The 26,289-nt window shown below is 42.9% G+C and overlaps 1 protein-coding gene across 3 annotated transcripts in view; it reads left to right on the forward strand.

The window, feature by feature from the left end:
* Positions 1–9,979: 9,979 nt before the first annotated feature.
* Positions 9,980–26,289, forward strand: part of XRN2 (5'-3' exoribonuclease 2) — an 88,918-nt gene continuing 72,608 nt past the window's right edge. The window contains exons 1-5 of one of the 3 annotated variants that reach the window (XM_067532945.1): positions 9,980–10,026; positions 18,273–18,400; positions 18,484–18,595; positions 23,612–23,723; positions 26,205–26,263. In XM_067532945.1, coding sequence (XP_067389046.1) covers positions 18,360–18,400; positions 18,484–18,595; positions 23,612–23,723; positions 26,205–26,263 — 324 coding nt within the window. In that variant the 5' untranslated portion in view covers positions 9,980–10,026; positions 18,273–18,359. The other 2 variants (XM_067532946.1, XM_067532944.1) reach the window with 2 other exon arrangements.

Raw genomic sequence — 26,289 nt, forward strand, 5'->3', positions numbered from 1 at the left:
ATTAGAGGGGCAAGTAAGGATAGAAAGGGAAGGGAGACAGAGAGGTTACTTGATGGGTCAAAATCTACAGAATCATAATCTCAGTGGTGTTGTCCTGTGCGGCATGGCTGTGTCCCACTTCCTGGACCTGCAGTTGGTGGAAATTTGGATAATACAGTGTCAGCGGAAGTGGGTTGAGTTGGGGTCATGGGCAAGCCCTTTCTCCCATGAACACAATGGTACCAGACACGACAAACAGAGAACAATGATGTAGATATTGTATTTGAGAACATGTTGAAAAAGCAACACTTTTAAAATTCTGCATTAACACAGGCACGTCAAACATTGATACTGATTATCAGCTTTGTTTCTTATGCCAAAAGAATAGTAATGAGGCACCGGAGACGAGAAGGCTGAGCGGGGGACATAACAGTTTTCAAATACATAAAAGGTTTTTACCAGGAGGAGGGAGAAAATTTGTTCTCCTTAACCTCTGAGGATAGGACAAGAAGCAATGGGCTTAAATTGCAGCAAGGGCAGTTTAGGTTGGACATTAGGAAAAACTTCTTAACTGTCAGGGGAGTTAAGTAGAGGAATAAATTACCTAAGGAGATTGTGGAATCTCCATCATTGGAAACTTTTAAGAGCAGGTTGCAGAGACACCTGTCAGAGATGGTCTAGATAATGCTTGGTCCTGCCTTGAGTGCACAGGACTGGACTAGATGACCTCTCGTGGTCCCTTCCAGTCCTACAATTCTATGATTCTGTGAAATCAGTGTACAACACTGTGTTCATGGCTATGCCCATAGATAACGCTGACGTGATTGCAAAGCCTGATTTTGACAGAAATCTCTTTCAAAGCTGCTAAACACATGCCTGCAAAAGAATAAAACCAATGTTAAGGGCTAGATGCTGACTTTGGGAAGGCACAAAAGTGCCTCAGCTGAAAATGTCAGCCTCTTAGTGCAGCAGAATTAATAACCGTTCAGGCTTGTTCACAAACATGGAGCTTGCCGTTTGGCTGTGGCTGTGGGACAGGATTTCAGATCTGTGTTTCAGATACACCAACACAACCAAAGGCCAGTGTTTAACCAATATACAGATACAGTCCCAAAAATCTATGAGAGAAGAACATGAACAGTGCAAGGTCCAGCACTGGAAAGCCAGGAAATACCAAAGATAAGCTTTCCTATGCAATTTAACTCTGTCCCCTTGTGTATGCACATTAAAACACAAGGCCAGATTCTCAGCTAGCATGAAGCAACACAGCTCATTAAAGTCAATGGAGCTATTCTGATTTCCACTAGCTGAAAAGGTGGCCCAGAGTCTTTAATGAGATCTCACATAATTTTTTTGTCAAGACCCCTACCTCACTCAGTAGGCATGCTGGATGAGCACAGTGAATGAGACAGCTGTTCAGTCCCTATTTTCATACTATTCACTGAACCCCATCCAACTTGCATGCTGGAATAGTTCCACTGAAGTCAATAGACTTCCTCTGAATCTATACCAGTGTAACTGAGAGTGTACTGCACTCTTGGTCACACTGGTCTAGATTTAAAGCAGATCCACTGACTTCAGCAGAACTACTCTAGATTTACACTGTGCTAATTGTAAAGAGAATTTGACCCAAGATAAAGCGCAAATTTTCAAGACTTCTGTCTCATTCACAGCACACCTTCCAACTTGCACACTGTTAGAGGGTTGGTTGCCACAGATTGTGTTAGCCATTTTCATGTTGAATAGTAACTGACACCTCAAATAGTCCAATCGATTTCAAAGAGGCTATTCAAGGAGTCAAGTGGTTCTGGATGCGAGTAAAAGTATTACAATCTGACTCTGAATGAGCAATGAGTCCTGTAGAGAAAACAGAATAGTCATTGAACACACAAAGGGCAGAGTTAAGGTTGATGGGCATCCCTAACTTTGGCATTTCTTGACTTTTGAGTGCTTCACTTTGAAGTGTTAACATTCCTCTGACACAGGGTTTGAATTTCCCATACCTAAATACATGTAATATACGATACATAAATATTTGTGTGTGTGTATGCTGTATGTATTTTATATAGAGTGTATGTATTTATATGTGTGTTTGTATATATACATATACACACACACAAACAATATATTTGTATGTAATATACAATACATAAAAAATATACAATATATTTGCATCCTTAGGTACTTAAATACCTTTGAAAATCTGGGCTCAAGTTCCATTTTCAAAAGTGACATAGGCACTAAGAAACCTAAATCTCATTGAAAGTCAATGGATTTAGGTTCCTAACTGCCTAAGTCATTTTTGAAAATGGGACTTAGGAACCTCAGTCACTTAGGCACTCTTGGAGATGTTACCTGAAGGCTTTGTTCCTGCACTTAGGCATGAGTGTAGCTTTAAACGATGTCAGTGAGATTACTCACCTGCTTAAACATCAGCACGTGCGTATGAGTTTTCAAGATTCCTCCTAAAATGGGCCAGTTACTCGGTCTGACTTCCACTTTTACAGAAAGTGATGGACAGTATAAAAAAACGAGTACAGTCTGTCCCTAGTGGATATAGGCCCAGCTGCCCATTTCTGGGTGTCCTCTGAGGTGCAATCCACAAGCACAGAGTCTGCTTCAAATCTACTGCATGGCCCCACGGAGGTGAGGGTCACTACATCCCACTCAGATGCAAATTGCCAGACTTCCTATTCCTGATCTTCAGGAAAATGCTTTCCTCAGTGATGGACATTTGATTCAGGGGGCAGGATCAGGATTCAGGTCAGCCCTTCTCTCTAAACATGAGAAGAGAATGAAGCAATCTAAGAAAATTTAAAAAAGCAGACTCAGCACTAGCCTTTTGTCCAATCCTTAAGCAGAGCATGAGGGACTTTGCCGACAGAAAGGCAGGCAGGGAGGTTGATACTGCCAGCCGAGAGGGATATACATCTTTCTCCAAAGCCCTTCCTGCAGATTTGACCAAAGGAGAGGTTCTATTCAAGAACGATCTGCACCTCCTTTCCCAGATTTTGTTCAGCCCATGCTCAGGCAAATGTTCATTTAGTAAGTTCATTGTTCATGTCCCAAGAAGTAACCAGCATCTCGAATATTAACAACCCCCTCAAACACTGCCAAGCAATATTGTATAAATTTATCTGTGCCGATTGCTAATGAAATTTCAGACAGATTGAATTCAACTCTAATAATCCCTGGAAATTATTTGGGACTTTGCCTCAAGATCTGGCCTGGCCAGAGGCTGTCTATTTTATTTCTCTGCCACCTTGGCTTATTATCTATTCTCTTGCTGATGAGCCCTATTTGAATGTATTCCTCTGCCTTTCTAAAAGAACAAATTAACATAACCCTATACTCTACCTCTCCCTTCCTTTTTCCTCACTATGTGGTCTAATTGGTTTCAACATGGGCCAGATTCCTTAATTGGTGTAGCGCTATTGACTTGAGTAGAGCTACATTGAATCACACCAACTGGGGAAATGGCCTACATATTTATAAAATAGGTGAAAAACCAAAATGAAATGGATGCTGCTATTAACAGGCCTTTGGAGTGACGTTTTTTCTCCTCAATAAAATATGGAAGGATATGTTATGAACAAAACCAACAAGATGAAAGCTTGTATCTAACTAAGGTATTTATATGATCCCTAATATCTGAGTATGTCTTAATCTTTAATATCTTTTTTCTCACAACCCCCGCTGTGAAGTAGAGCAGTAACATTATTCCCATTTTACAGATGGGCACTGAGGCCAAGTCTACACTAGAAACTTACATCAGTACAATTATGTCGCTTCGGGGGGGATAAAAAATCCACTCCCCCCCCCCAAGCGACACAGTTATACTGATCTACTAATCCCCTATATAGACAATGCTGTGTTGATGGGAGGGTTTTGCCCATTGCCATAGCTACCTCCTTTCACGGAGGTGGAATAACTACACTAACGGGAGATGCTCTCCCGTGGGCATAGTAGTAGCTGCGCCGCTGCAGTTTTTTAAGGGTAGACCTGCCCGTGAGGCTACAGCCAAGATCCTCAGAGATCTTTAGGAGACTAATTCCTCTTGATTTCAATGGGAGTTAGGTTCCTAAAGACCTTTGAGGATCGGGGCTTGACTTGGCTCAGGTCGCACGGGAAATTTGTAGCAGACTCCCGTTAGTGCCCTAACTGCAGGATCACCCCTCCTCCTTACTTTGTTTTTCCACTGTCCTTAAGCCGTAGTTATTAATTTTTATGCACCACAGCAAACATATCAAATAGGTGCCAGCAAACCACACTGCCCAAAGATTTTGCTGCTAAATAATTTCCAGGGAATGTCAGCCCTCAGCTCAGCTGGCTAAAGTCTCATGAGCATGCTGCAGTGGAGAGCAGATACAATATTGTTTGGCAGTGTTTTGTAGTTTTTAGCACTTTCAGAATCATCCTAAAATCACTGATTCCGTGATTTTAAATCGCTCTAAGTGATGCAGTGCCATCACCACCATACTTAGGTGTTTTCCATTCCCTCATTCCAGGCCAATCATTGACACAAAGACTAATATTTGATAACAGATGGCTCTGTGAGATCCTGGTAAGGCAATATCTCACTTTTGGAATTCAAGTGATAGCCAAGTTCCTCTAGAGCATTATTTATGATACTATTATTGTGCACAAACTCATTAGATGTAAAACATTCTGCCAGTCAACTTTATTCTGCTCTTTCACAGCTGTCATACTGGCAGCCCAAAGATTATAACAGCTGATGCTATGGACAGTAGGATTGCAGTCTATACAGCCTTAACAGATTTAAGGCTGCCTGCCACTCATCTAAGGAAAAGTACTATACAAAAAAGTATAATAGATTACTGCAGTTCATACACAATGACACATTACAAAATTATTTTTGGAGAAACTACTGTGCCAGTACAGAAACAGCTCAGACAGACACATTTAATCACTGATTAGGTTTTAATGGTTTAAGACCAAATTTTAAAAGTATCCACAATAAGTGTGCCTGCAAAAAAAAGGATATATACCTGTCATGTGCACAGAAACCTGCATTAGAGCATCTGATTTTCAGTGCACTTACTGGATGTATGTATATAATTTCTTTGCCTATGGAATTACTGGATTTTTGTGCAGGTTTGCATGGATAAAATTAGTCCATGATCATTTTTGTAGGGCAGCACCTACCTGTGTTTGGAAAATTTGGCCAAAAGGTTATTTTGATCCATTTAAGAAAGTGTTGCCGATATACAGTCTGTGATCAGAAGGGGACTTAGCTCTATTGAAAGCCCCCTCGCAGAGGACTCTGTATTTGTATGGGGCACAGTGGCTTTGCTGGGATGGTGTCAGAAAGGACTTACACACACATAAGGGTGTGGGGAAGCTGGGTCCTTCTCTTGCAGAACAGAACCCAGCCTGCTTGAAAGCAGGGAGCACTGGCCCGGAGAGAACAGAGGCCCAGCATACCCACTGGTGAAGGGGCCCACAACCCACCCAGGAAATGGCTCTTGTATTGATGGTCCCTGCCACTCCCACCCCAAGGATATATTGTTAACAACTGGAAGAGGGCACATGGGTGCATCAGGATTACATAGGCCCCAGGGTCTGGTATTTACATTCTAGTTCACCAAAGGGTGTCATGTAATGGTTCTACTGAAAGCCTATGTCCCACAGTCATCGTAATCTTTGCAAAATGTATGTGAGTATAATATGTAAGGATATGTACTGTATATATAGGAGACTATGTTCTTAGGGCCTTGACGTTAAAGGCAGGTCACCCAAAATTGACAGGTGACACCAAACAGGTGGTAGATGCATCTATCTCCTTGGCTGACCATTGCATATGTGTGTCTTACAGTGGAAATCAATTTGCATATTGAATCGTCAGGAGAAGAAATGAACAGGAAGAGGTGAAGTGTGTGTGTGAACCTTGTTTACAGTTGAAGAACAAAAGACTGATCTAATATATCTGGGGTGCAGAGAGACACCCTGGCATCCTACATCAGGGGAAACTAGCTGCCAGCAGACTTGGTCTTATGGAAGAAGGGTCTCAACCATCCTCACTGAACAATGCTGGGAGAAGGACCTTGGGTAAACAGTCCTTTATTAGACAAGAAAACATCTTGCTAGTTATGTATGGGCTCTAGAATGCATGGTTTGATTTGATTTTATAGGTAATCCTTTGTTTCCAATATTTCTGCTTACGATTATTTGAATCTCTGTTCTTTGTTACACTGGCTTTCTCTGTAAACAAATCCAAGTGCTGTGTGTTAAGCAAAGCTGGGGCCTAAGGTGTAACTAGTAACCTGTGGTTATTGATCCTTTGGGAACAGCAGCTCTGGGAATTCTGTAAGTCAGTGGAAGGGCTGGACCCAGTAGGGGGAGGCTCGGGGGACTTGGGGTGCTGGAGTGTGCCTCTCGTTGACCTGCCTGGGGGACTGTAGAGACTACATAGGCTGAGAGGGGAGTGCTTGTGCAGCTGGGGGAGTCAGGGAGCTAACCCAGGGCAGGTATAGGCAAAAGGCAGCTTCTTCACGTTCAGGGCAGGTGGTAGCAAGGTGTCTCACCACTGTGGGTACCCCGGAAAGCATCACAAGTCCCCATGTGAAGGTGAGCCATGGCACATAGAACAGGGAGATTACCTGACTTTTCCTAACCTCTTTACTGATCAACTACATTGAGCAACATCCCAGTTTGAAAGCCCACATCGTGCAGGTTGTCAGTAAGAAAAATATACTCTCCAACCTCATTCTGTCAGAGATGCAGCTCCACCCCAGCGGGCCTAGAAAGAAATCTCCACCCAGTCCAGAATGCAGGCAGTCCATCAAGCATGCACTGACGGCAATTTTTATAAATTATAATCCCCAATACCATGGTTTTTTTAAAAAAAAAGCTTTGAGAGAATATATTGGGCTCCAATCCTGCAAATATTTACACTGGTGCATAACTTCACATACTCGAGTAGTGACATTGGATTCAGGGGATGCAACCCTGACTCCTGTGAAGTCAAGGACAAACCTGCTATGCTAGATATTGGATAGACATTTTCACTATTGTTTTCTTTGGGAGTTTTGCTTTATATGTGGATTCCTGCTATCCTGGTTGCTTCTCTGCAGGTGATTATGTATTTCATGAGTTTATATTTTTTAGTTCATTGGTGCACAAATGCATATCTGGCACAACAGCCTGGAGTCTTTGATTCAATTGATTGCTTTTTTGGATCATAATGGAGGGTCTCTGATTCCTTTAGGTACATTTCTGTTTGGCAAGCACTATGGACATTTCCTTAAAGAGGGATTTCACATCATAGATTTCTGCACCTGGCAGGGTTTGTTTTAGGATATGTAGCAAGGGCTACATTTCTGCAACAAAAAGTAGGTCAACTTTTTCAGTGAAATGTTTATTGAGGAATTTAAAATGTTCCAAGCCAGCGAAGAAAAATAATTTCAACCATAATTTAAGCCAGTAAGTATAAAATGAGGAGATGATTAGTTTCATTTACTAGTCCATTTGTCTTTTTTATTAGAAGAAAAACTATCAATACTCAGAAACTGTTCATACTAAGTCACCTCTCTATGTAATAGGTATACTAATTTCCAGGAGGAGTGGTGTTGCAATAACATGCTTCTGTCAGGGTAAAATTTTCTAGAGAACAGATATAGGCCAATCTTTATGTCATACAACAGATGTAGCACCAATCCAAGGTTACTGAGAAACCTATTCAAGTCACAGATTTTAAAACAGGGATATGATCATAAATGGCTTAATAACACAGCTAAATAAAGCTAAGAATAATGAGGATAATACTTGATTAATTTGTTCTGGTGTAAATTACTAGAGTTCTTTCCTTCCGTCGCCCCACAATCAGTGTAGTTGACTCAATACTCAGTCCTGAGATTTTGTTATTTTTGTTAACAATTCCCCAAAACTCTTTCTTATATCCTCACCAATGGCATTGCCCTAATGAAGTTGGTATATTGTCACAAGGCATGGTAGAGTACAAAATCTTCATCACATTAATCTCATTTAATACCTGAAGATTTAATTCAGTTTCAACATCATCAGATGGCTAATTTAATTTTATTTGCTTATGCAATGTACAAATGATGTGACAAGGCTTTTTATTTCTGCTCCTTGTATTTGTCACAAATCATGTCTTCCAATTTTCCAGTTTGTGCTTCTGTTGAAATTGCATCAGCTCAGTTATGTACTTTCAACACTCTATAATCATCATGACTTTTCTTAAAGACTGCTGCTGTCACTTGCTTTGTGAATCACCGTAAGAGGCAACATTTCCATAAATCCATTCTGAAGGAAAAAAACAAAGCAACCCCTCCCCCTTACGGTTCAAATCTGTTTCTTAATGTGCAGCCATATCCTTTCCTTGGAACGGCGGGGGGAAGGGAGGGGAGAACAAGGAAAATATAGTAAGAAGTCATGATAGCAATACCTTGCTTAATTTTCTGTAAACTGTTTTCTGGATGAACTGTCCCATATAGCCACAGCCAGAGGAGATTTTTTTTTTTTTTTTAAACTTTGCAGTTAATTGTACAATACATTTTGAAATGATATTTAAGGGAAGATTGCCAGTTACCAATGTGCACTAAGGAAGGGGCAGTGCATACAGGTGCCACAATCTGATTCTTGGTTCTGCCTTTGCTGTCTATTGGTTTTATACTGCTCCCCATCACCACACTATCGAAGTGATTTCCACATAAAATCAATAGCAATGGAGCCCTAATGGACTTTATGGAGTCACTAGAATTTCTTTTTCAGGGTAAAAATTCTGCTTGGGGGTAGGGTTTTTTGTTTCGTGTTTGCTGAAGGAGGGGTGTTGTAGGGAGTTTTGGAGCAGAAGAGGGTGACGGTATTGTGGGTGCTCCAGAGGTTAAGTAATCTGCTTTTGATCTATACCAGTGGGTACTGAGAAGGAATTTTCCCCCAAGTCAGATTGGCAGTGACCTTAGAGGTGTTTCACCTTCCCCTGCAGCATGTAGAGGTGGGTCATGTGCCACTACCTGCAATGAAGGTATTCTGCATGGGGAAAAAAAGCAGTACCTTATGCTCCTGTACTCCCCTGCACCAGTATGCAGAGTGAGCAACAATCCGTACCATAAAAAAGAACGTTCTTTTCAGATTTCAAGTCTTCTTTCTTCCTTGTAAATTCGTATCCACTAAACATGCTTGTTCTAAAATTCCTTCTGATTTTATACAATAGCTATATATTTATTTCTTTTGTTAAATGTATAAAATGATGCCAATACTTACAATTATTAATAATAAGAAATCATAATAAGCATAGCTCTCAAGCTCTTGGCACTTTTACCAAAATTAAAATCCACAGTAACCAGTAAAGTAATTCCTCCCAAAAGTTGGTCAGCTGGTAATGAATAGGTTCTAAGACAGACAAGGAGGGTGAAGTAATAACTTTTATTGGACTAACTTCTGTTGTTGAGAAAGCCAAGCTTTTGAGCCACACAGAGCTCTTCTTCGGGTCTGGCAAAGATATTCCGAGCATCACATCTAAATGCAAGATGGAATGGAGATCCACTAACCTCCCTTTTTGTCCTATCACTACAGTGGTGCTACTGGGTCACTCTGCCTTGAATGGTACCTTAGAATATGTGCTGACTACTTATGCTAAACCAGGGGTTCTCAAACTTTTTTGCTGGGACCCCCTTTGAAAATAATGTAGGCTGTGACTACCCCCACTCCCAAAGTGATGACTCCCCCTATGCCACGCCACTCCTATTGGCATGCACGAGGGCTAACAGCTCACAACACTCCCATAATAACTTTGTGACCCCAAGGGGTCACAATCCTGAGTTTGAGAACCTCTGTGCTAAAAAGTCTGTTTCACCTGGGGCTCTGTGATGAGATATACAAACCCCATATGAGTCAGAAAAGGGTTAATGGGCTGCTGGGGGCCCAATCAGCCCAGCCCCATGTCACCTGGAGCAAGTGGCAGTCTTCAAAGGAGGAGCTAAAAGCAACGAGCTCAGTTTAGTTGGGTGGCTGGGGCCAGGAGCTGAAGAAGAGCATTGTCTAGCAGCACCTTTCTGAGGGAAGGTAGGCCTAGGAAGATTGCCTTGGTTAGTTGCCAATGCCTGTCTTAGGTTTGCATGAGCCCCAGTGTGTGTGTGGAAACTTTTGTTTTCTTAGGCTGCTGTAGAGTGGGGAAGGTGTAAGGAGGCTATGAGGCCTCAGCTGGGTGGTGAGGGAAGGAATTTGCTTTTGTGTTTATTTGGACTTTTAAGTACCCTGGAAGAGGTGGCCTGTCTTGCATATCTAGGGCCTGGTCTGCACCTAAAACTTAGGCTGATCTAGCCATGCTACTTGGAGGGTATGTGTGGGAAAATTCATCCCACGGAAGGCTGCAGTGCTGCTGGTAGGTGGATAGCAGCGGTTTTTTGCCACCTGCGTTAGGCGGTGAATTTACTGTGGCAACGCTGTCATGACGCAAGCAGCCATGGTCACAATCTGCCACGGGCGGGGAGGGTCTCTTCTTTTCTGCTGTTCTGGCCTGACTTGCTGCCTCACACCAGTCTCTCCCTCCCTGCCTGGACAGCCAGTGGTGATGGCTGGGGGAAAGGGTAACTTTTACCCTTCTGCCCCTGGGTTTCCTCCTCTCTCACTCTTGCCTAGGGGCAGAGCCTCAATCCTGGCCCCTAACCCCGCCCCCGTCTGACCCTCCCGCCCAGTCAGCTCCCCCCTGCCCAGCCTCGTGCAGGGAGCAGCTTTCAACCAAGTGAGGGCAGCGTGGCTTCGGCAGATGTCACTGCGCATGCTCAGTCCCTGTGAGCAGGCGCAGTAGCAACTCCGACCCGGCCCATTTCGCTCAGGCCCAGTTTTGACAGGATGAGCGGGGCGGGCAGAGGCGGGCTGCGGCAGGTCCCGGCTCCGGGGAGGCGAGGGGCGGAGCCGCAGAGCCTCCCCAACAGACCGCGCGTGGCCGCCGCAGCCGGGCGTGGGAGGGGGGCGGCGGCGGCGGGCCGGTAACGAAACTCCTCTCAGCCGGCCTGGGGCCTCCGCGCTACGGAGGGGGGGGGAGAGGCGCGAGACGCAGGGCTCGCGCCGACGGCAGTCACGTGGCTTCTCCCGTTGGCCGCCGCTTTCTCCCTCCCCCCTCGTCCCCGCCCGCACTTCCTTTCCCATCATTCCTCGCGCCGCCCCTTGCCCCGGAAGGAAGTCCGGGCGCGGGTGGGGGCGGGGGGTTCTCTGCGGCTGCTCCTCTCGGGTCCACACAGCGCGGCCGCCTCGCCTCGCCTCGGCCTCCCCACGCGGGGCCATGGGAGTCCCGGCCTTCTTCCGCTGGCTCAGCCGCAAGTACCCCTCCATCATCGTCAACGGCGTGGAGGAGAAGGTGAGGCCGGCGTCGCCCCGGCAACCACTTGCTCGTCTCTCCCCTCCCCGCCCCCCCTTTGGGCTCGGCCTCCTCCCCTCCCCCCCCCTTCAGCCCCCGGGGACCTGGTTGGCCCTCATCTTCCTCCCCGCTCCCAGCAGCCTCTGCTTCCCCTGGGCCTCGCCTTCTCCCGGGGCGCGGACCCCAGCAACCTGCTCCTCCCTCGTCCCGGGACCCGGCCCCCGGCGGCGCCTGGTCCCTTCTTCCTGCCTGACCCAGGACTTGGTGGCTGCCTGCCCCCCCTGAACCACAGACACCCTCCTGTCCCCGTCCCCCAACCCCCGTCCCGGCTTCCGCTTGGACTCACTGCGCCCGGGGCTGACTCGGTAGCCGCTCCGACCCACTGTTTGAGCTGGGAGCCCCCTCTCCCTCTGGGCCTGGAGCTCTGGCCTGATCTTCAGCTGTAGCTACAGTGACCAGACAGCAAGTGTGAAAAATTGGGATGGGGGATGGGGGGGAAGGGGGAATAGGCACCTATATAAGACAAAACCCCAAATATCGGGACTGTCCCTATAAAATCAGGACATCTGGTCACACGTACCCTGGGTGAGTCTCCTCTGTTGCGGAGTGACTGAGGGGATACAACTAGTCACCCTCCAGTCTGGGCAGCCACAGAATCTTTCTGCACGGAGAGCTGGGACTCCCTGGACTGTATTGCAGTGTGAGAGAGTTGTGGTTGTGCTCTTCTTTCTCTCTCTTCCCCCTTCCCCTCAATTGAGTTTGGCATTGTATACTTATGCAACAAAGACACTTCTCCTCCACACTTGTGAACAAACCCAAAGGACTGAAAAGCTCATTAACACACTGCAGATTTGTGACGTTACTTGCTGTGTTAAGGTGCATTGTCAATTGACTTTAATATTGTTTGGTGAGTAGATTTATACTTAGCAAATGCTGCTGTGTCTTATTTAGTGCTAACTAAACCTGTGGCACTGTGTGAGTAATAAATAATAGGGAATAAGCTATGTAATAAATAATAGGGAAGAAGTGGTGCCATGGCACTGTCCAGCATCTGCCTGCATTCAAAGAACTCAACAAGCTTAAAGCTTTCTTGTCACATGGCTGCTGCTATTTCCAAATGTTCTGAAAACTGGACCTTTATATAACGTTTCTTTTATTTTCTGCAAAAGACAAGAGAACTGAATGTTTTGCTGATATGCTACAGTTAGTATCAAGTAACAGTGTTTGTGTTCCTCTCTCTCAACTCCTCTGGATTGTATTCTACTTTAAGACTTCAAGTCCCTGCCTGCTGACTTTTCTACTTTTCCCCCCTCTGTTCATTGTGCGTGGCATGGAAGCTAGCACATCTTATATTTGTTATAAGCGCTTTTTGTTCTATTTATGCCAAGTCATCTTTTATTGGCATTATCATTAATGACAATCCAACTTTAAGCAGTAATGATTTCCTGGTAGCTAATGACTGATGGGATGATTTGATGCCTGAAAGTGAATCCGAAGGCCTTTAGCACGTCTGGTCATTAACTGCCATGAAATGTCTGACCTGGAGGTCACTGTTGCTGCCATTAAACTTTGGAAAAATGTAATGAATAAATATTGTTGAAAAGTTGAATGGCCTGAGGCCTTGGAGATGGTGTTCTGTTTACCGTGCTGATTTCTTCTGGCCTGTTAGGCCTATACAGTAACCAATAGAAAATGTTCCGTAAGATTTATAATTGTTAGCAAACTGCAGAGATGTGGAGAGATCACACAGGTTTTTTTAGCATGTACAAAACCAGTAACTATTAAGTACACTTCTCAGCAGAAGAGTTTCAGGTTCTAAAGCAACAAACTTAAATGACGATGTTTTACAGTTCTGATCGTACAAAAATGTCATAACTGATTACAAGTAAACTTTTATATAGCTTATGATAAAAGTAGCAGTTATAGTTGTGATAGTTAAGGGGTGGAAAAGGGTACAATGGGAGATTCTGAGGAAGAATGATTGGATACATATTGTATTCACTTAATCTCTTCTATGTAGTCCTCAAACCACTTAATCATGCTCTCATGTTCTCTCTGAATTTCTTTCAATTTCTTCATAATTTTTTTTTGGTATTGAGATGTGTAATTGCACTTGGTAATCTATTTGAAGATTGGATAAGAGTTCATGAAACACATTCTACTATTCCAATATTTTAAATGGATGATTCAGTAAGTTGATAATGAATATTGTCCTACAGTTTTGGTTTTTTGTGTCAGTGGGGGTGGGGAGGATTAATTTTTCCTTAAACTCAACTCAAGCAACTGCTATATGTACTAGTTTCTAGATGAAGGCTTAGAAACTGCAGCTTTTCTTACTTAAGTGTGTGGTGTGTAGTTTTTCTTTTTCTTTTTTTTTTTTAATCACTCTTCCCTCTTCCTTTTTTCTTGGGTCGGAATAGGCACCAAACATTTCCAGGCTCTCCATATGATTGGTAATGAAAAATATTTACTTCTCTTGTCAAGTGAGCATCGCAAAGTTAACAATGACAATAAAATGCACATTGAAGATGACATTTGTGTGTACTTCACTAGTTAAATAGCACTTAGCTAAAAACTAAGGCAATTCACAAGTGAAAAACTTCACTTAATGTTAAAGTTGCTCTCATAAATAAACTAAATAATAATAAAAATAATAAAAAAGGAAATACTAGGTTAAGGAGTAAAAGGTTTCAAAGTCAAACATTCTAATTTGGAAATGCCAAAATGAATGTTACCTGTGCAACCTTAATTGACCACCTTTTGTGTATGCATTATGGTAGTCTTACATGGTTTTTTCTTTTTTTCTTTTCTTTTTAAAAAACCATACAGGGTTGTTGTGTAGTGAAGAACTCTGTTTTCTATAGAGTCTCGGCCCTCTTTTTTTTTTTTTTTTTTTTTTTTAATTGTAGAAGTTGAAGGTTTGTAATAAATGAGGCAGGGAGTTGCAGAAAGAAAGAGGAGGGCCCTGTGGTTAGGACAGTTGAATGCTACCCTGTAGACTGGGATTCAATCCCTGCCTCTACCTCCTACTTCTTGGATGGTGCTGGGTAAATCACTTACCCCCAAACTTTTTCACAGGTAATCACTTCTTCATATAATGAAAGGCTATATCATGATTAAGGTTAAGATTTCTTTCATGGGTGTTTTTAGTAAAAGTCAGGGACAGGTTGTGGGCAACAAACAAAAATTAACAGAAGCCGGTGACCTGTCCCTGACTTTTTTACTAAAAATAACTTTTGACAAAATAGGGCTGACTGGGGGAAGAATGAAAACCAAACAGGGGTGAGGATGAGAGCCCAAGCCTCATTGTGAAGGAGTAGGGGGAGGGAATCCAGCAACTGCAGCCACCCATAGTGGCTGGGAGCTCAGTGTTCCCCCTGTTGCCCACGGTGGCTCAGCGCTCCAGAGCCCCCTGCAGCTGACAGCTCTGGTCTGCCACCCCAGGACTGAAGTAGGAAATCATAGAAGATATGGGTTGGAAGGGACCTCAAGAGGTCATCTAGTCCAATCCCCTGCTCAAAGCAGGACCAACCCCAATCAACCAGATGTCACGGAGGTCTCTGAAAGTCACGAAATCCATGACCTCCATTATGATTAAGGATAAGATTGCCCATGCAACTTGAATTCAGCGCGCGCACACACACTTCATTCTACTATTTCCTAATGTGAAAGTACTTGATTTTGCAATCTTTGAATCCTTAAATTTAATCCTTAACTTTGTATTTCCTAATTCTGTATAGTTTTTAGTTTATTGATGAGAGCAGCCTTAATTTTAATTATTTGTGTGTTAATTGTTGTAAAATTATTTTCATTTGATCAGACATCTGTGTAAGGGTAAATAAAAATGCACATAATCTTTATTTTACAAAGATTGTGATCACTTTCCCATCTTTTATAACTAAGATCTTCAGATCCTGGAATAAAATTGGACAGTTCTCTTAAGAGTATAAAGTATAATTGTGAGAGTGACTAATGTTTGGGACCATGCTACAGTTTTTGTTTTTTTTAAGTAATTGCTATTTTGAGATTATATAGAGCCTCTTGTGGAAAAAAATTAAATTAGCTGTAAACTAAGGGCTAGCTCCTGACATTCTTACATTGAATAGTGATTTACTCCATGAGTAAATCCTGTTTTCTGTGGTACACTATGTGGAATAAAGTTGTGATTATTGGTATCTAAATTCGGCCATAAATGTGAAAGTTGAGTAGGATCTCATGGAAGCTTTTCTTTTTTTGAAATATTAACAAGTAGATCCTTGTTCTTTTACTTTGCCAAGGGGGAGAAATAAACTGGTTAATCTTACATTAAGCAGGAAGAATAAGAGGAAGAGTCTGAAGATACTACAATATTCTGGGGAGAATATTAATCAAATTCACATGATCTAATAAAGCAACAGCTAGAATGTCATATTAGAGATCTATTTTCATTTGTTTCAAAAAAGGTTCTATGAACAATTTAGTTGTATCACAAGAGACATCACTCCTGAATACTTAAATTCATTTTTCATTGAAAATTTGATGCCGGGCTATTGGTTATATGAGCTTGTTAAGGATAAAGTTGCTGATTCTGCAGGTTTTTCATCATATAGTTGTAAGCCTTTTTATCTGTTCAGTCACAGTTTGCTATAGTAAGAGGTTTGATTGAAAGAACAAAGAAGACAACTGTCTTGGCCCTTTCAAACAAAATAGTGTTCATTCTGACTGATTATATAAAGTGAAGCTCAATTGACTAGAAAAACTTTATAATTAAATCTTAGTTCAAAGTTAGCCAGTTATTTTCTACCCTAACAGACCATGTCAATACATTTGACACATTTTTTTGCTTAATTCTCCATATTACATAATATTTAATGGTCTTATTCTATGATTAGTCAAATAGTCTGAAATGTACCTTGACTGATCTGAATGCATAATAGACGAGAGAATCAGAAAGAAACGAGGTTAAAAAAAAAACTGACTGTAATTTGGCCCCCTTGTGCCTATGCATTATGAGTCTCTAATTGCTTGATCCTATGCAATTTTTTTTCAACAGAACCTCTGCCTCATTCAGTGCACAGGTTGCGTGGTGCTGAGGGAATAAGGCAGCTTTTCATTATCTTTGTCTTCCTTATTCAGTGTATGGCCCCAGGCCTACCTTACTGCATCATTCAGTTCCCATTACACTGAATACAGAATGTATTAATTTCCTCAAGAGATTTTCTATGTTGCTTGCCTCAGTCTCCCGAAGAGCAATGACTTTTGTCTTTGGAGCACCTCTGTGAGACTGGGAATTGTTGCACAGGAAAATTAAGATCAAAGCTGAAGTCACCACTAATTTTGGGTATTGCAGAGATCATGCCGTCAGGACTATCTTCCTGCTAAATATCAAGACCCTATAGCAGCAGTTCGCAAACAGTGGGGTCATCAGGGCCAGCGTTAGACTCGCTGGAGTCCGGGGCTACAGCTGAAGTCTGAGCCCCGACATCTGGGGTTAAAGCCAAAGCCCAAGGGCTTCGACCTGGGGCAGTAGGACTTGGGCTCCGCCCCTTCCCCGCCTTGGCTCGTGTAGCAATTTTTGTTGTCAGAAGCGGGTCACAGGGCAATAAAGTTTGAGAACTGCTGCCCTGTAGTAAACCATGGAGGTATTAGAGTTCTTCAAAAATTATTATGAAATTTTAATAATGGAGAGCATAATAAAAGGACTGCTGCTGCTTCCCTTATAAATAGTAAAGAGGCAGGGCAAGGGGCATGTATGATTGTGAGATGGTGAAATGACCATCTCCAGAAGTCTGAAAATTCAGAGGCTTGCAGCCTGTAATTTGTTTTGGTGTCCAGTAGCCTCTGTTCAATAGTTTGTTTTGGGTCTGTTCATTGGGTAAGGACATTTTACATTGTGCCAGACTGGAAAGAACATGGGATATGAAAGTTGGAAACTACTTATTTGGCTAAGAGAAAGTTGAGTAATAGATTGATGCCTATATTTATGACCAATAACTGTACACAATCTGCTTTGGAGACACGTTTCTTAAGCTGGAAGGTGATGGGCGGTGTCTGAATATCCTAAGACATCTGGTAGCCAATGGCCAGAGTGAGACACATTTCCCTCCCTCCCTACAAAAGGGAAAGCTGACAACTGGGGAGCAAGAGGACTGGCTGGTTCACGTGTCTGTGTACAGAGAACAGCAGGAAGTTAGTCTTTCAAAGCCAGTCTTAAACACCTCTCAAAACTTGAACTATGAAAATAAATTCAGCTTTAAAAAATATAAAATTTGAAAAAAGGCTCCATAGGCAATTACGGGCCGGTAAATTGAACTTCAGTATTTAGTAGCTGCAACCCACTTAGTCAGATGCAAGAAATAGAAATCAGATAGGGGGTGTATATATATACATCAAAGGGTAAGGAACAACAATGGGGAGGGTAGGTGTTAGCGAAGTCCATTCAGTTAGAGTAAATAATAAAATGGCACTGGTTTGTCTAAATGTGCTGGTCTATCTCTTACATAGAGTTTAAAGACTTAAAGTAGGACTAATATTGTAAAACCTTCTGCTGATTGACAAGGTGGCCTATCTCTATACTTATAATCAAATTTACAGAAGTTATGTAAGGTCCTGCCGGCCCTACAGAGTTCTCTTTTGTGACATTATTCTTGCTTTTGGGGACAGAGGGAAAAAATATAACCATGCTAAAGAACAATGTTTTGACCCTGTCTAAAATGTGGTTATGTAACTTGATGATAGTGGGAGTGTTTATTTCTTGCCTGTGTGGACATAAGCATTTTTAAGTAAAACAATATTTTGTAGTGTATTACATGGTCTATATGTAATCATGTTGTGGGCTGACTTTCAACTGTTATTTGCTCCTTCCCCTTTTTTTAAATCTATTTTCATTTGGGTCTGAATGTATTTAAAACCTCTTATAACAAAATTGTTGCAAATATGGCTAATACTGAAAGGTTTGTTACTGTGTTCACAGCCTAAAGAATGCAATGGCATCAAAATTCCAGTTGATACTAGCAAGCCTAATCCCAATGAAGTGGAGTTTGATAATCTATATTTGGATATGAATGGTATTATCCATCCATGTACACATCCTGAGGACAAGTAAGTGACTCTTTCGTCACTTCATAAATATACTACAAGCTATATTATTTGAAACATTAACAGGATGTCTTGTTAAATTATAGACCAGCTCCCAAAAATGAAGATGAAATGATGGTTGCCATTTTTGAGTATATTGACAGACTCTTCAACATTGTCAGGCCCAGACGACTTCTCTACATGGCAATTGATGGAGTAGTAAGTATGGAAATGTTTGTCTTGTTTCCATGTAATTTCTGACTGCAGCGATAAGGTTGATGCTGTCTGCTTTCATAAACGCTTCATAAAAGAGTAGTTTAGTTTTTCTTTTAGTTACCACACCCAATATTTGACTCCTGCTTCAAGTTGGCGTATGCTGAGGAAATATTAGTGAAGACACCGGACAATAAAACTTTATATCGCGGTGGAGGACAGTGTCGGATTATTTCTGTTTTGCTTCCTCAGACCACAAGTCCATTGTAAAAAAGGACCAGTGTAATGATCCTTTCTAGCCTTAAATCCTATGAATCTATGAAGTCAATAGTAGTTTGTGCAGCATGCAGGCTATGAAAGATTAGAAAAGTCTACAAATGGACACTTAAAATTTAGCAACTAATTTAACTGCATTGTGAACGATTTCAAGAACTCATCGGTTTGTTGCTTGACTTCTTCCCCCACTTTCCTTGGCTGACTTCTGTACAGTCCATGGGAAACAAGCTAATACAGGTGTTCTGGTGAAGAACAAGCCAAGAAAAAAAGCATTATTATAAGCATTCCATTTCTGATTATGTAACCTTGTCAGTTACACTAAAATTTTTTGGACCGACTCGATTTTTTTTCTCTCTCAATTCTGTCAGAGTGGGTATCTATTTGAAAGATTTTTCACCTAAATTGTAGATCTTTATCATTTGTGGTGGTCTTTACACAAACGTTTGTGTAAACACTCAATGTGTTGCTATATCCTTAAAACCCCAAAAACAAACATAAATAAAATTTTCTCTGCTAAAGATTTTAGGATACTCTTCCCCATGTTGCACTTTATTCTACTAGGGCTGCTAGGATGATCTGAGGAATGGAAAACCTGCCTTATGAGAGGAGACTCAGAGGTTTGTTTAGCATAACCAAAAGAAGTGGAGAGGAGATATGATTGTGCTCTCTCTCTCTAAATATATCAGAGGGATAAATACCAGGGAGGGAGAGGAGTTCAGTTCAGTGCCTGTGTGGACACAAGAACAAATGGATATAAATTGGCCATCAGGAAGTCTAGACTTGAGATTAGACAAAGGTTTCTTACAATCAGGAGAATGAACTTCTGGAACTGACTTCCAAGGGGAATGGTGGGGGCAAGAAACCTAGCTGGCTTCAAGACTGAGCTTGATAAGTTTATGGAGGGGACGGTATGATGGGACAGCCTGATTTGGCGATTGATCTTTGACTAATAGTGGTAAATATGCCCAATGGCCTGTGATGGGATGTTAGATGAGGTGGGTTCTGAGTTACTATAGAGAATTTTTTCAGTGTGTTTGGCTGGTGAGTCTTGCCCACATGCTCAGGGTTCAGCTGTTTGCCATATTTGGGGTTGGGAAGGAATTTTTCCCCAGGGCAGATTGGCAGAGGCTCTGGGAGGTTTTCGCCTTACTCTGCAGCATGGGGCACTGGTCACTTGCTGATGAATTCTCTGTACCTTGAAGTCTTTAAATCATTATATGAGGACTTCAGTACCTCAGTCTTTGGTTAGGGGTCTATTACAGGAGTGGGTGGGTGAAGTTCTGTGACCTGTGTTGTGCAGAAGGTCAGACTAGATGATCAGAATGGTCCCTTCTCACCTTTTAGTCCTAGTCTATTATGCTGCAAAAATTGTTGGTAGTAAACCTGTTACTAGTAGATACCATGTATCAAATCAACTTTAACAGTGATCTAGTGATTAATGCACTTTGATCAGTGCATTATTAAGCAGTAATTAGGGATGGATGAGGAAAATCAAGAAAAGGGTTGCATTGTAGCAGACTGCTGCTCCTTTCTGCACAGGGCTCCTGAGGCTCCATGCGAGCAGCAATTTTTCTCATTACTGGGAGTAATCAGCAGAAGTGTCAGCAGTGATGCTAGTGTAGATTCAGACCTGGGCAGGCACTAGTTTTCCCTTTGCCTTCCCATCCCCTAAAGACACGGAGAGATGGCAGAGATCTGTGAGGCATGATCAATGGTAGAGAGTAAGGCATGGGGGAAAAAGGAGTTTCCAGCCTTCATCCCAGCAGTCTTGGCTTGGATTCAACAGTCTGATCAGACTGCTCACTTGATCAAAATGAGGTACCCTCAAGATGATACTTCTTAAGGACTATCTGGAGGGTCAAGTTCTGTGCTAACTATCAGTGCTTTGCCCTAGAACATACTAATGTTTCTACATATTGGTATGGGTTTTTTCCCTCTGATTCCCAGGGATTTTTGTTGTAACCTCTATAATGTTCCTATGACAAAGCACCATTTTTTGCCTAGGTTGGGACTAACCCCCAAATCATGTGTTGACATGCCTTGTAGAGATCCCACAACAACAGAGGTAAAGACAGTCCATCAGTCTGGTAGAGCAGAAAATATCAGATAGGGAAACTTGCCTCTTTTTGGGGGGAGAGGAGAATTTAGCATTTGCTAGTATGTTGGGTATTCTTGAAAGAGCCAGGTCTGCAATATTTCAAAAAAACATTTTTGCTGATCCTTGCAGTTCAGTTTAGAACACTAGACTTCTTTGCCAGCCAAACAAATGGTTTAAGAGAGCACCTGGGTTCACCATCTCTATCTTGTGTTCTGACTTCTGTTGACACAGGTAGATTTCAAATTGAACTCTTACATGTTTACCCCATTTCTGAAGGGTTTGTGTTGGGGTGCTTCACAGGGCATGTGGAGACTGTCCTGTTAAAACTAGCAATCTAGACATGATTAAGTCTAGAGCTGTAGAGGAAGCTGATGGTGTTGTGCAAAATTAAGCACTCGGGACTTTTTCAAGGGGAAAAGGCAGTATGCCGCATTTGACAAAAACTAAAGTAATAACTAACTTAAACCTACACACACACACGCGCCCAAACACACCAGAAAGCATTCTATAGTTTTATATATATAGAGCTACCAGTCCTGGACGTGGCTTGAGATCGTAGCTAGGGTCCGTTGCTGGAGTTCGTGGCTCATGGCAGCTACCTGGCCAGGGAAGCTGGGCACGAGGAGAGCAGGGTCCTTGTCGGGCGCGCACCGACGCTCTTCTTTAGATGATATGTAGAACGCTGTTTTTCCCCCAAAGCCTTGAAATCTCACCCAGTCTTTTATAGGTTTTTCAGTTCTGCTGTGTCACGTCGCTTCTCTGTGACCCTTGATTGCTGGTACAATAACAGACGTGACTTTCAGCTTGTTCTTTGATGTCTTTGATTAAGTTTGATTAAGTTTTTCTGGGGTGGATCCTTCTTTGCTTTTTGGGGCTATGTTCACACTCTTCAGCCTAGAATGAACTTCACACTTCATCAGGACAACTTCATCAGGACAAGCTGGCAGTTTGGGTCTGACTCACACACACATACATACACCCTCCATTCATACCTTGTTCAGATAACTATCTTATTCATCTAAAGGTTTAGAAAGGGTTTGACACAAGATGGAGTACATAGGTCAAAATGGGGTTTTACATTCACAATATGGAGTATGACTGAGAGAAGTTCAAATGTTACATGATTTCAATAATAACCATATAGAGGTTGACACAAATAAGGGTATGAATTAAAAGCTATGAATTAATCTACAGGGTTACAATTACAATTAAAAGCTCTGACTTAAGTTACAGGGTTACAATTACAATTTTATTCCTACAATGGGAAGGCACCCAGCCAAGCAGTTGGAAGTCTAGAGGGAGCTAAAGCAAGGATGGAGGAAATTGATGTCTGCTTCTTGATTGAAGGGAATCAGTTGCTTCTGGATCATCTCTAGGTCTGAAATTGTTACTATAACGAGAGAGAACCTTTATACTGGGAGTTCAAAGCCTGAACTTCAGGAACTTCCTGTATGCTTGTGCACATTTTCATAAGGCATCAGATCAAGAGCTCAACCCAGTCTTGCAGGAGAAGGGAGGGAATTTGTGATAAAGTTAACATGCAAAAACTTATTTTTGCTTGTAATAGAACAATCAGTATATGGGCTTAGTCATTCCACAAAGACTGAAAAATGAAAGATCTAGACACAAGCACTGTATCACCTGTTCGGGATGGTCTAAATAATGTTTGACCCTGCCATAAGTGCAGGGGACTGGACTAGATGACCTGGCAGGTTCCAGTTCTATGATTCTATGAGCTAGCACTGTAATTCTGCAGTAGATATTATGCAAAATTATCTTTAGAAATACTCTTTTCTTGGGGAATGTGACGGTAGTGGCAGTAAAAACTTGATAGTAATATAAGCCTATAGCATGAAGTCTACTGCTCATTTCTGTAACAGGGGAGAGACCTTTTTTGGTAGCTTTTATGAGCCGAATTCCTGAAAAGGAATGAAGAAGTTGAAAGATGAAAAACTACAGCTTCAGAATTGGAGAGCATAATTTGGGGTGGAGGGGACCAGTGCTTTCTACTAATACAGCCTCCCAGTCCAAAAGGAGAAAAGGAAGAGCAGTCCCCAAAAGAATGGGAGTGGAGTTCTGAATGTCAAGAGAAAATTGGAGCAGCATTTGCTGTTTAGGAGCTTGTGATCACTTAAAGGAGTTATGGGAAGGAGGTTGGCTTTACTGGTGCCTCTTGATGTTTCATGTCCTGAGATGGATGTTTTTATGATTTCCTGAGTCACAAATACTAGTTTGGGATCACTGCAGTGGGACAGACCATTGTGACACTTCAGAAGCTTCCTGGAGTGCATGTTTAGTTGTCACCTGGCTTTTTATCAGCCAGTGATGGTGAAGACGAAGCACCATCAACATTTTTTTTCCCCCTTTTGAAAATTGCAGACAACTTGCTTAGACGTTTGCTCAGGGAAAGGATACACAGTAGTAACGAGCGCTGGCTTCTTATTGTTTTAGAGCTATGGGAACTCATTTGGGGGAGGAGGGAACATGTAATAGAAGGGAGGAGCCAGCTGGAAGATTGCCTCCAACCTGATGTATTGTCCAAATAACCCCATACGGCTGTGTTGGGTGTTACCAACTCACACAACAACTGAGCAGATAAGGAAAAACTTGTCAAATACAGAGTAAAAATACTGTAATACATGTTTTAGGCTCCTCGTGCAAAAATGAATCAACAGAGATCCAGAAGATTCAGAGCGTCAAAGGAAGGAATGGAAGGTGCAGAAGAGAAGCAAAGAATAAGACAAGAAATTTTGGGAAAAGGTACAGATGTGCACATCATATCTGATGCTCCTCAGTAACTGATGGCTTTTAGTGTGAGCATTGCATCTCATTTTGAAATGGACATATTTTTACCTGTAACAGAAGCTAGATAATACAAAAAAATATAGATTGGTGACTGTTTTTTCATTTATGTAGCACCAGGGGCATGCATAGTATAGTAACTTAGAAAACTAGATTTTCTTCAATGAGCTTACAATCTAAACTGCATTGTGCAAATGATAAATGTTCCTCCTTTCTCTCCTGTACCTCTACCCAAGGTTTACAACCGACTGATTGGTTTAATTTTTTTAAGTTGGGCTCTGAGGAGGGGTTGGTGTAATGGACAACTAATCAAAAGTGTTGTGGAGGAAGAGTGAAGATGCTTGATGCATTAAATGAGAGGCAATGGTATAAGGCACAACACAAGTAGGGAAAGGAGACCTGGGGAGCAATAATGTGAAATGCAGAGCAGCTGGACATGAGGAATGAGCTATAGATAAGTGTGTGGTTTTGATGGTGAAATAATTTGAACTCGATATGGAAATAAGGAACTTGAGAACGGGTGTGACATGATCTGAATGAAAGACTATTTTAGCTGAAACATGCTGACTGAATTGGAGAAATGAGTTGGCCAGGCTGGTTAGGTGGCAGCTATGGCAGTCCAGGGAGAACTAGTGTTCTAGCACTGGGCTTGAAGAAGAGAGGGGAAGACTTTTGAAATGTTAGAGGGAGAAGTGACTGGATTTGGTGAGAGCTTCCTATAAGGTTAAGATTTCATCAGTTATTTTTAGCAAAAAATAACCAACAGGTCATGGACAATACAAAACATCATGGAAGCCATGACCTGTGATTTCTACTAAAAATAATAGGGGTGGGGGGGACCTGACCAAATGCCTGAGGGAGGGAGGATGAGAGACCTAGCCCTACTGTGGGAGGGGAAGGGTGTAGCAGTCACAGCGAGTGGCTCCAGGGGGCACCATGGTTCCCAGCTCTGGTGTCCACCCCTGCCATGGCTGACATCTGTGGGGTCCATGGCTGGAGGCTGCGGGGTCCTCAGTGGAGGTTGGGAGCTGTGGGGGGGCCCCATGGCAGCTGGGAACAGTGGGGGCTGGCTGGGTTCTGGGATCCCGCCACCGCCCACTGTGGCGGATGGCAGTGGACACCGGCTTGGGGCTCCAAGGGCAGTAATGGGGAGACCCAGCTCAGCCTGCAGTGGCTGTGGGCTACAAAGTCCCCGCCACCTTCAATGGTTTGGAATTGGGGGGGGTCCCCTCTGCCCATGCCAACAGACAGCAGCGTGGACTCTGCTGCCGACAGCAGCTCAGAGCCACAGGGTCCCTGCTGCCACCAGATCCCCACCACGGTTTGGGGCTCCGGGGTCCCCTCACCATCACACCAGCTTGGGGTTGCAAGGTCACTGCTGCCTGCAGCGGCTCAGAGCCGGAGGGTCCCCGCTGCCCGCACTGGCAGACAGGAGCTGCTCGGAGATACGGGGTCCCTACCACAGCTCTGGGGTCCACCTGTTGCGGCGGATGGCAGCAGGGTGCCCCCACCATGGCTTGGGGCTCTGGGGTCCCCTCACCGCCACCCCAGCTCACAGCTGCAGGGCTGCCTGCAGCAGCTGGGGGCTGTGGAGTCCCCGTTGCCTGTGGTGGCTTGGGAGCAGCGGGGCCCCCACTAGTAGCGGTTGAGAGCTGCTCCCCCTCTCCAGAGCTCTGGGACCCTCGCTGCCTGTGGCAGCTGAGAACTCTGGGGACCCTGTGCCCAAGAGCATGGGGAGGAAGCTGAAGAGGATAATTTCATGGAGGTCTCTGGAAGTCACGGAATCCGTGACCTCGGTGACAGTCTTATCCTTACTTATATAGATGGGGGAGGAGTCAAAAATGACCCCAGGATTATGAGGTTGAGTGACCAGTCGTGCTGGCAGCAATTAAAGGGTATAGTGGAGAAGGTATAGGCTTGGAAAGTTATTTCCTAACATTAAAGCAGCTTTAGTTAGAGGAAGTCTCTTCCTGGCACATTATGGTACAAGATGCTGGACAGGAAAAAGACGTTATCTTCGCAACTACCTATATGAACTGTTTTATGTTTGCAGTGGTGGTGTATCAGTGTTGGTCACAGGATATTGGAGAGACAAGATGGGTGAAGTGATTTTCTTTTATTAGACCACCATCTGTTAGGAACGACAAGCTTTTGAGCTCTCTCACATTTTTTTCCTTCTCTCCTACTTTGTCTGAACTATTTCATTAGGCTATTAAGTCTAGTTCCTTGTTAATTCTCTATTTGCTTATTTTGATTGAAGATAACAACAGCTTGCTGTTGGAGTGGAGGGAACAACAAAAATAGCTTTTATTAGAAGGATTCATTGTGGTTTTGTTCACTGTTTCAGATAACCTATTTGTTTCCAGATTATCCTTGCAGAAGTGGCATTAATGTCTTATGATTTATTTTGGATGTGTTTTGTTAAACATCTTTCTCTAGGTGGCTTTCTTCCTCCAGAAGAAGTGAAAGAGAGATTTGACAGCAACTGTATTACACCAGTAAGTAGTCTTGTACTTTTAACCAG

Source organism: Emydura macquarii, unplaced genomic scaffold (genome assembly GCF_026122565.2).
Source record: "Emydura macquarii macquarii isolate MOO-44397 ecotype Brisbane River unplaced genomic scaffold, CSIRO-AGI_Emac_v2 contig_3305, whole genome shotgun sequence".
Classification (NCBI taxonomy): Eukaryota; Metazoa; Chordata; order Testudines; family Chelidae; genus Emydura; species Emydura macquarii.